This window comes from Lathyrus oleraceus, chromosome 5 (assembly GCF_024323335.1).
Source record: "Lathyrus oleraceus cultivar Zhongwan6 chromosome 5, CAAS_Psat_ZW6_1.0, whole genome shotgun sequence".
Classification (NCBI taxonomy): Eukaryota; Viridiplantae; Streptophyta; class Magnoliopsida; order Fabales; family Fabaceae; genus Lathyrus; species Lathyrus oleraceus.
In genome coordinates this window covers 549,458,830-549,470,666 of record NC_066583.1, presented here as the reverse complement: position 1 = coordinate 549,470,666, position 11,837 = coordinate 549,458,830, and the positions used below count along the sequence as shown (strand labels likewise).

General features: G+C 30.4%; 1 protein-coding gene across 1 annotated transcript; it reads left to right on the top strand.

Moving 5' to 3' along the window:
* Window positions 1-10,289: 10,289 nt before the first annotated feature.
* On the top strand, window positions 10,290-10,805 carry LOC127081992 (ATP-dependent DNA helicase PIF1-like). Its single transcript, XM_051022220.1, has one exon. The coding sequence runs from the start codon at window positions 10,290-10,292 to the stop codon at window positions 10,803-10,805; it is 516 nt and encodes a 171-aa protein (XP_050878177.1).
* Window positions 10,806-11,837: the final 1,032 nt, after the last annotated feature.

Genomic DNA, 11,837 nt, shown 5'->3' with positions numbered 1-11,837 from the left:
TCAGTTGATATTATAATCGAATAGGAATAGCTAATCTGCGGTTGGAATTACGATAGTCGATGATAGGCAAAGACCGAATCAGTAAATTATTGCTACAGCTTATTTCAATAATCACTTATTTTAATCTATTTTCTTTAATTGAATCCTAAACCAACAAAAAACCCCATTAATCGTTACTATCATTCGTTAATTCATTCAAGAATCCTTGTGAAAACGATAATCCGAGTCAATTTGTCACTAACTACGTTTTGTCAAAAATACTCGTTTTTTATCCGTGCGCGACAACGTATCAAATTGGCGCCGTTGCCGGGGATTCTTGTCGAATTAGCCAATAATTTAGTTTTAAGTATTGTGTGTTTTGTTGTTCTGCAATTTCCTGTTATTTTTCCGAATTTTTCTTCAGTTTCGCGTTCGGAGTTGCGTCTAGAGTCAGAAAAAACCGGTTTTTGGAAAATTTGTGTTTGATTGTATAAGTTTTTTTGCCTACTGGAAGCAGAAAAATCGTGCGATCAATAGAGTAAGGGACTCTGACGTCAAATTTGCCAAATTCCTTGTTTTTCTATTTTTAATTAATTTTTTTAGTGTTTTCATAGTGTCGAAAAAATCCAAAAAAAATCTCAAAATTTTTATTTCACGTCATTAGATTAAGTTTGATGCTTTTGTATTTTTCTGAATTTATTTTAATCGTTTTTCTTCTTTCTATTTGTTTTTGTCTATTTTGGACATAGTTGGTATTTCTGTGTTTTTTTTATTACATGGATGATCAAAGAACATTAAGGCAGTTTGCTGCTCCTGATGTTTATTATAATGACTTTTGTATTGAATATTCTGATGTTTCGGTTCCTTTTGAATTGAAATCTGGTTTAATACACTTGTTTCCAAGGTTTAGTGGTCTTGCAGGTGAGGATCCGCATGAGCATCTGAAGGAATTTGAGGTTGTGTGCTCTGCATCTTCTGGACCTTCACTAGAAGATATTGTCAAACAAATGGCTGCAAATAATCTCCAGTTTCAACAACAAGTAGATTCTACTTTAAAGACTTTGCAAACACAGATTGGGCAGCTTGCCACTTTGGTGAATGTCATGCAGCAAGCTCAGGGATCAAACCAACAACCCTTGGAAGAACATTTTGTTTTTCAAATAGATTTGATTTCTGAAATTGTTGATGATACTTGTAGTGATTTGTTTGCATCTGATTTTCCATCATTGTCTAGTTTTGATGATGTTTATTCTTGTGATATTTGTACTGAAACTACAATTTTCTCTGTTTGTGCTGAAATTGAGGCTGCCTTGCAAGTTGATATTCTTACTGCAAATGGGGTTGCAAATAAAGTTGTTCATGTAGATAAAGCTCTTGACATCCCGGCTGCCCCAAACACTCCTTCTATTGAGCAGCCACCTTCCCTCGAGCTGAAGCAACTTCCTGAAAATATGAAATATGCTTATTTAGAGATGAATGAAAAACTACCGGCTATAATTTCTTCTAACCTTGATTTCGATCAAGAAAATAAGCTTTTGCAGGTTTTAAGGAAGCATAAAAAGGCATTTGGTTGGACATTGGCTGACATTCCAGATCATATCACCTTCACGTGTCCATTTGACACTTTTACTTTTAGAAGATTCTTTGATCCTGGAATAAAAGGCGAAGATACTAATAAAAATTTCAAGTTCAATGGACATTACCCAAAACTATTCCATGACAGCCCCACTTTGGAAGAAGAAAATGTAGAATATATCTCTTTGGGAAAGACTGCTTATGTGATCACCTATCCTTCTTGACTACTCGGGTGTGTTCTTTCCTCTCTCTTCTCTCTCTTATTTTATGTTTGTTTCTTTCATTGAGGACAATGCAAATTTTAAGTGTGGGGGAGGGAATACTTTATTTTCTTTGTTTTTGTTCTTTGTTTTGTTTTGTTTTTGTTTTCTTTCTAAAAAAAAATTGCATTTTTGTTGAAAGTTTTAGGCTATAGAATAATTTGAGGTCGAGTTTGCGGAGACTTTGGAAAAATTCACAAGATCAGTATTGTTTTAACACCGTAAGTCTCCTGCATATGGAAATTGAGTTGAATTTTTATTATGTTTTAGCCTTACATTCTCATCCTCTGAAAGCTCTTGAGTAGTTTATTTCAGAAGTCAGCATCATCTCACACACACTCTATGCAGGGAAGCCGATGAATATAAGTGAGTGTTCCGGAAAAAAAAAGAAAAAAAAAAGAAAGGAATGCACCTTCTAAGTTTGGTGACCCTCACCCGGTCACTTAACCCAACGGATGTAGAACCTTCAATTTTTTTTTGAAAATAAGACTCTTTTTTAGTTGGTTCAGCGGTTTCTTGTCCTGAACTTGGTAGGACGGATTATGGTCCGATCCCCCGTAACTACAACTGAATAAGCAAAGGGTTATGCCACGTAGGTACCAGAATCCCGTGTAAAAAGGATCAGAGTCACTAACCGGTCGCCTTGCTATGGATGTATGGAGATAACGGGCTTAATGTGATTGCGCCTGAATGAAAAAGAGCAAAAAGAAGGATGAGTAAGTTAGGCTTTAACATAATAACATGATTCGAGTTGATTTGTGTATTCAGGAGGTTTATGACTGCACAATTGTGGATTAGTGTTCCTACGATATCCTTAGTGTGCAAGATTAGTACCTATCGATGCAAACTTAACCGAAGAAGACTTGTAGCCTAGGATGAGTAACTAATGATGTGTTTGTGTTTTGTTTGTTTTATTTTAAATTTTGCTCGGAGTGCAAAAGTTCAAGTGTGGGGGAATTTGATCAGTGCATTTTGATGCACATTCTTCTATATTTATACTTATTCATTTCCATGTTTTAGTTTGGTTATTTTTCCCTTTTAACGTGTTTTTATAATTTATCTTATTTTTACACTTATTTTTTTTTCGCAGTTTATTTTCAGCATTAGTAGCTTTCGCGAGAAAAATCATATCTTGAGTTATGAGTATCGGATTGAGACGTGCTACCAGTCGATGGAAAGCTAAGAAAAAGATCTACAACTTTCACGAAGAAGTCAGAAGCTGATTCGGCCTGTAACAGGGACAGAAAATTCGTTGAAGTTGCAGCATTAGTTTTATTTAAGTTTGAGTCATTAGTTTTGGGCTTGAGTTATGTTTTCGATCCAGTTGGATTGTAAACCAAATTCCTTGTTTTCCATATACCCAGCAGCCGCATAACATTAGGATTATCATGATTCACGAAAGACTGGAAAGCTTTGGAAGAATTCTCATGAAGAACTAATCGATCCAAACAATTTGCTGTATTCGGTTTCCGATACCTTGAGATTTTAGTAATTCTTATTCGGGTATTTTATCCCTTTCAATATTAATATATGTATTTTGTTTGCTTAATCTGATTTACATATGCTATATTGATTTAATCCGATTGATTGTGTGATCTTAACTATAGTCACGATTTCGTTTGTTTAATTTGTTATCGAGTCCGTTTAATTCATGTTTGCTTAATTCATGAAACTTAATCCCGTTTGTTTAATTCGGATAATAGGAACATACAACGTATACTATCAATTGTGCTTGTCAGTTGATATTATAATCGAATAGGAATAGCTAATCTGCGGTTGGAATTACGATAGTCGATGATAGGCAAAGACCGAATCAGTAAATTGTTGCTACAACTTATTTTAACAATCACTTATTTTAATCTATTTTTTTTAATTAAATCCTAAACCAACCAAAACCCCATTAATCGTTACTATCATTGGTTAATTCATTCAAGAATCCTTGTGAGAACGATAATCCGAGTCAATTTGTCGCTAACTACGTTTTGTCAAAAATACTCGTTTTTGATCCGCGCGCGACAGCGGATCACAGAGCGACACTAAGTACTAGACAATACGTGGAAAGCGATAAAGGAAGAAGTCAAGATCCATCTTCCATACAATAGAATCTAAGGCTCCTCAGACTCTACCTGAGTATCTACAAACATAGATGTAAAGCCACCACAATAAGTAAACAGGGGTGAAAATACAATTCAAAATATGATAATAGTGCAAAGTACAACAAGGAGAGATAACACGCAAGTACTCTCAACATCAGAACACTCAATCACACAACAATTAATAATGCAATATGGTTTATGTATGGAATGCACTACTCGACTCTACTCCAATGCACGTGGTACCAAATTTTGGAATTTTAGAGTTATATTACTGAGGTGATCCACTCATCAGGTTACATCTCTAAACCATATTACATGTCTATACTATAACACTAGATTGGACACGTTATGATCACAACACTAGATCATGACTCAAATATCTCCAATATACATGATGCATTCAATTCAACAACACACATATGCATGAAGGTATTACCACCACCCAACTTCACAACTCGTAACTAGTTAGAACACTAAACCAATTACTCGAAAGTGGTTACAACACTAAACCAATAACAACAAAATCATTATTTACAATATACTACCATCACAAATGATAGGTTTCCCCCCTGAAATAACATCATTAATTAAGCAACTACCTAATAATGCCAATCATACAACTACATCGATTACAATTTCAAATCGAATACGCAAACATCTCAATCATTAGAACACAATCATAAAAATTGATCTATTTATAAATCATCATTAATCATACACACGTAATTAAACTCTTAGGACATCTTCAAAGGATATCACTATATGTTTGTTTTCCAATGCTTCGAGCCGCACCTCAAACGGAGTCGCAAAATTCAAATTATGATGAAAACAATATTTTGAACAAAATCTCCCTTCATGATTTGAATCATGTGTAATATGTGATTCGAATTAAATCAGGAAGAGGGCACCAGGAGACTATGATTTGAATCAAATTTCCCAGTGTAAATCCATGATTCAAATCAAATTAGTCTGCAGCGTTTTTCTGCTAATTTTCACGAGAACTCCACATCTAAGCCCAATTTTTTCAACTTAAATTTATCCCAATCCAATTTTTAACGTGAATTATCATAACATATAACCTATATCATTAAATCAAGATCAAAACTCACCAATTCAACAAAATGCATTCACTAATAACCTCACATAATCAAATCACACCATATATTAGAGAGGTTTGCTCGACCATCTCTAACCTCAAGCTCCGTTAATAGAGAAAGGAACGGGGAAGAAGAAGGCAAGGGACCTTCTCTATCCATGCACAAACTGACACCCATATGTGAATTAACCCCCTACCTCAATATTTTAGCAACAAATCCTAACTTTGGCTATGACTTCTCTCATTCTGTAACCCTTGACTTTGTCTTTGTCTCATGAAAGCTCTTTCTCCTAATTTTCAATTGTACGCACGATCAAAATAGTTTAATTCTCCCTCTATTAATATTAACCTAATATTAATTTCACCTTGACCCCAACTTATTCTTAATGTTACCTCATTCCCTTATTTTTCTTATTATTCTTATTTTCCATCCAAATCACATAAATCCACTATTTTCTATTATTTCTAATTAATTAAATTAACTAAAGTTCTAATTAATCTATACACACCTCAATTATACGCACAACATAATTCAAACACATACGTTAGTAGAAAAGTTTAGGATTTTAGAATAAGGTGTACTTAGTCTCAATTGCTCTTACGATTTATAATAGGAAATAAATTTAGTCTCTTGACATTTTTTAGAGTAAATTAGCACAATCATGTGTGTCTTTGAGATTGTCCACCAAGACAATTCTCTCAAGATACAAATCTCAGAGAATTCTGTAACCTATTGTCATTAAACTCTAATAAAATGTGCCTTTAGAATGTGTCAACCTTCAGATTTTTTTTTACTAATACTCAAGTGACTCTATTTTATTCTAATTGGGTTTTGGCCAAGTCCAAAACATTAAATATATATTTGTGAAGTAAAACTATAAACATATTAATCATATGTTTTTTTTCTCGCTAAATGACAACAATCACAAGTATTGTTACAAAGGGCATTTTATGTCAAGATATGAGAATATATTAAGTTTATGTTAAAATATATTAATATAAATTAATGAGTTTTTTAATTTTCATCTTTGTATCTTTTTTTATCAACTGTCCCTTTATAAATATTTTTTAATCTAAAATAATTCTTAAATATTAAAATTCTTTTAATATTCGTCCATAACGTGAATGATATCTAGTAATGTTTTGACATGTGGCACCAGTAACACCATGCTTTGGACATCAAATGTCATGTTAGGGACGAATACGAAAATAATTTTAATCTTTAAGAATTATTATTTTTTTAATAGATATTGGAACGAAAATAAAAAATTCATTAACTTATAGGAAGGATTGAAATCTAGTTTTAATTATATTTTGTAAGAAAAAATTACAATTTTTAATATTATTAATTTTATAAACTAAATCTATTACTAGGGGATTTTGGAATGACTTATTTTTCTTTCAAATTTACTTTTTAAATAATTTTTATTTACTAAAAAACCACAACAACAATAATTACCCACACTTTAAAATTAGGATGAGAAGAAACACTTACAGCAATAATGGAACCATATTATTATGTCTCGGCAGTAACAATTTCCTTATACTTTAAATAATTTATATTTACTAATCTATAATCTATAACTATATATATATATATATATATATATATATATATATATATATATATATATATATATATATATATATATATATATATATATATATATATATATATATATATATATATATATATTTGATTCCTATTATACCCTCTATCTTTTAGGTAATTATAATAAATAAATAATTATTTGATATACTTTTTAATAAATAAAAAATAATCCAATAACTGCACAAAAAACTGCTTCAAGTTATGGCTGGTTTTTTTTCATCTCATTTATAGCAAAAAAATTTGCCATGAATTCGTATAATTACATAGCAATTTCTAATTTCTTTCTCTATTGCAATAGCAATTTGCATCTTTTGTGTACTACCATTATGGGCGAATTTCTACAGTAATTGACATTGCTTATAACTACTGAGTTTTATACTCCAGTAGCAATTGATATCATGTCGTATAATTGCTTTCTGCATATATCACACAATCAAATTTCTAATTAATACCATACATTTTTTCTCACAAATCCACAATTCCAATCTCTTCTTTTTCAATATATTGATTTGTGATTGAGAATGGTAATCCGACAAGACGACGATATGTGTAGACAACACTACAATACAATTGTAAACAAAATAGCATAACGACCTAACAATGGTACGACGAGTAGTGACGGCACCAATTAATCGGCCTGGTAGCGGTTAAGAATGCAATCAATGGTGGCAATCATGTGGCCGGAAGAAGAAGGAACAACAAGGCAATGAAAAGTGGTTTGAGTTTTTATTTTATTTTATTAATTTCATATATTTTATTTAATTACAACCATTAGAGTTTGATTTATCAACATATTAAAAAATCATTATATAAATCATTTAATTTAATTTAATTACAATCATTAAATTAAATTTGTTTTATTTAATTACAACCATTATAGTATAAACCTTTTTTTGTGTGCATGAATTGCAGTAAAAATACTTAATAATTATTGATCGGATAATGATGATGATTTTTGATCATGTGGTGATTTTCGATCATGCGGGTTTATTTATATTTTATGATGGTTTATATATTTTTTGAACGTATTCTACGATGGTTTATATATTTTTGTGTCTATTTTAGGATAGTTTCTAAATTTGTATGGAAATGATGGTGATAATTTATATTTTAATGAACAAAAATGGTGACAGTTAATTTTGTTCTTATATTTAAAATCACGATGACAATTATTGTTTATATCTAAATGGTGTATATATTTAAATCACCATCATTATTGGTCAGCCAAAGAAAAACGTGTTAACGTCATTTATTATATTTATTTTTCATATTTTTCAAGAAAAATACCCGGGAACTCTTTAATAGTTTAAAAATGTATATTTTATTTTAAGAAAATATTCATGTTATACAAGATTAGTAAAAGTTGCTATCATAAAATAAGAAAGGTAAAGAAGATCTACATTAAATTAATATCTTTAAAGAAGAACATTGTGTAAATTATTCACTTATAATTTATATTTTTTAATTTTGTTTTCTAATTTCAACTCTCTTATGTTTTATTGTTTAATTTTTCAAAAGAATGTTAGATTAAAATCTATTGAAAAAAAAATTGTCCTAAAAAAATGACATAGGCTACTCAAAACTTTTAAAATAATTGTTGTCAAAAGGTTGTTATAATTTGAAATAGAATAAACCTTAAAAAACATTATTATTTAAAATAGAACAAACCTTAAAAAAACCGATGAAGAGCGGCATTTTAGTTTTAGTTTGTGTTAAATGTTTTATTATTTATTATATTTGTTATTGATGTTTTCTTAAATATTTATCTTTGATTTAAATTAATGTTTACATGATGATATGTTCCTAGATATTATAACATGTATTAAAATAAAATATTAGATCATATAATCAATAAAATATTACACTCCACTTTCTCGAGGTCCATTAAAAAAATGCACACGTAATTAGATCATGAGCACATCTAAGATCAATAACAATAACATGAAAATGAGACAAAGACTTTGATGAAACACTTATTAAAACCTTTTATGAAGTAAATTAAAATAAAAAATACTCATTTATATTTTGACGCGTGTGCACACTAAAAAAATGGACAAACGAGCACGTAGTGTTATATAAAAACAGTAGGTTATCTATACCTATAGATAAAGGGGATACATCCTTTTGGCATGACCTATTTATTTTTCATATTTACCCTTGAGGCAAATTGTTTTTATCTCACACAAAAATATAGCAGTTTTAACTCAGTTACAATATAATTGGTAGCCACTGTTAACTAACTCCCAAGCATACCACGTTTCGGTTCTTTGCATACACTTGAGATAATCAGTTTCTATTCATTTCCAATTGATATTATTTGACGACTCACTGCCAGGATACCCAAGGATAACCACTAAACACACTTTAATCCAAGTATACACTGATCATGCCATCTATATTTGAAATATAATTCGTCATTAATTTTCTTTGAAAAGTACACTTAGTATCCTTTGTTTTACTATTCAACAATTAACAAAAGGCAATATACCACTATGAAGGCAAGCCCTTAAACTTCCTCTCTTTTTCATGTCTTTCAAATATTATTTTTGTTATCTCTTTTACTTAGAAAAATATATTTCAAATGAATAACAACCCCGAACTCTCTTATAATTCTTCTCCTTTCTGTTCGATTTGTTTTTATTTGTTTTGAAAAATGGTCATTTTCATTTTGAATCATTTCGATTTTGAATTTGGTTAAGTTTGATATTTTTAAATGTTCTATTTGGTCATTTTTTTCATGAAGTAGTTGCACATGTAACTAAAGCATCGGAAAATCATCTCCCTTTTTTAAGTTTTATTTTCTAAACATGTAAATGACAATTTCTTTTTTATTGCATATCTTTTTTAAAGTTTTATCTTTGTTAGTTAATTTATATCATGTAAATGATCATTTATTTTTTATTGCATGTCATGTAAATATCCAAAAACTAATGAAAGAAAGAAGCAAATTTTTAGAATTATATGTTTACATGAAGTTTCTATATAAGGAACATGTCTTGAAGAATTATCATCTTATCATTTATGGTGTTATTTGACATATTAGAAAATAACAATAATATTACTACAAGTGTATAGTTTTCTCATTTTTTGCTAACCTCAACTCTTAATTATAATGTCAAGAAAATAAGTGGCAGGTGAAATATATCTATTTGTGTAAAAAAGACTGTTTATATCTATTTGTGTTTGTTTCAGAATGTGTTTTTGAAAAATCATAACTTAATTGTTCTATTCATGTTCAGTTTTTTTAATAATGTTTATCATAGCCTAATTTATAGCATAATTTTTTGGAGTAATTATTAATATGCTCGGATCATTCTTTGGGTAATTAGCATAATTCCATGCCTGTAAGTTGGAGTAATTACTAATGTTTATGATGGCATGATTCTTTTGAATAATGTTTATGATAATTTTTAATAACATAATTATGACTCCATAATTCTCAAAAAGTTGGAATTTAAATAATTATGTCATCATAAACATTAGCCAACATGTAAGATGAAACATTAGCATAATGTTCCAACCCAATATTATTGCTCGGTGGTAGGATTGCACATTCTCGATTTAAGATATCTATTGATATACAACTGAGTTTCATTTGTAGTATTCAAAAGTAAAAAGATCTTGCAAATCTCATTAGAGTTGTTGCCGCAATAATTTGGGATGAAGCACCAATGACAAACAAAAATTGTTTGGAAGCCTTAGATCTATCATTACAAGACATTTATAGCAACAATGCTCCATTTGGTGGAAAAGTTCTTATCATGGGGGGAGATTTTTGTCAAGTTCTTCCTGTTGTAAGAAAAGGTACTAAGGCACAAATGATTTCAGTGTGTATTGTTCAGTCTCATTTATGGGATCATACCAAGATTTTGTGTTTGCATCAAAATATGCGATCATTGCATGATCAAGAGTTTGCAGAATTTCTTATTCGCATTGGTGATGGTGTTGAACCTACCAAAGCAGATGATATGGTGATATTACATTCACAGATTGCAATCCCATGGGACAGTGAACATTCCATAGAAGTACTTATCCAACATATTTTTCCTAATTTAGAATTGCATGGTTGGCATGCCCCATATATGGTACAAAGAGCTATTTTGACACCAACAAATGATGATGTCCAGAAATTGAATGATATGATTATCGACCAGTTTCCAGGAGAAGAACATATTCTAAAGATGTGATAATCATAATTTATACCAGCAAGAATTCTTAAACTCAATTACACAAGGTAGTTTTCCACCATATATTCTAAAGATAAAAAAGGATGCACCATTGATGTTGTTACGGAATCTAGATCCTAGATATGAATTGCATAATGAGACGCGGTTATTATATCGTGGTTTATTTATGAATATGTTGGATGTGGAAATCTTGGCAGGAAACAATGCAGGAAAATGAGTTTTTTTGCCCATAATTAAAATAAAAACATCTGCAAGTGATGGGTTGTCTTTTGTCCTTAGTAGAAAGCAGTTTCCTGTGGGACTAAGCTTTGCTATTACAATAAGTAAATCACAAGGACGAACCATTCCAAATGTTGGAATATATCTTCCACGATATTTTTAACTAGGGAAGAAAAATTGAACGGAGAAGATGGTGACTACACAAAAAATATAGTCTTCAAACAAATTCTTTTATCGCACTCAAAGTTATTTATTAAGTACATTAAAAAAATTGCTCACACGTTGATTCTCATTTTAGTTACACGGCATACCAAGATTATATTGTATTCTTTATATCATAACTAAATATAATTTTATTTTGCTTTAATATACAGGCAAACTAGAACACAAGAGTGTCTCTAGCAAGGTAGAATGACAAACCATACTCCTTACCATATCCTTAAGAGTTCAGTTTCGTGTTTCAGCAACACCGTTCATGCTAGGAGATCTTGACATGGAGTACTGTGGGACGATTCCACATTACTCAAGGTATATGGCAAAAGGCCCTGGACGTTGTTCACATGAACCATCATATCTGCCGTAATATTCACCGCCACTGTCTGATTTGAATTTCGTAATTCTTTTCTTGAGTTGATACTCAACTTCGGCCTTAAACGATTTGAAGTTTTGAACACATCCAATGATTGAGACTTTTCATGTATAAGAAATATGTACTCATATCTAGAGTAATCATCTATGAATGATATAAAATATTGTTGACCATTCCAAGAAGGTTTCAGAAATGATCCACAAATGTCTATATGTATTAATTCT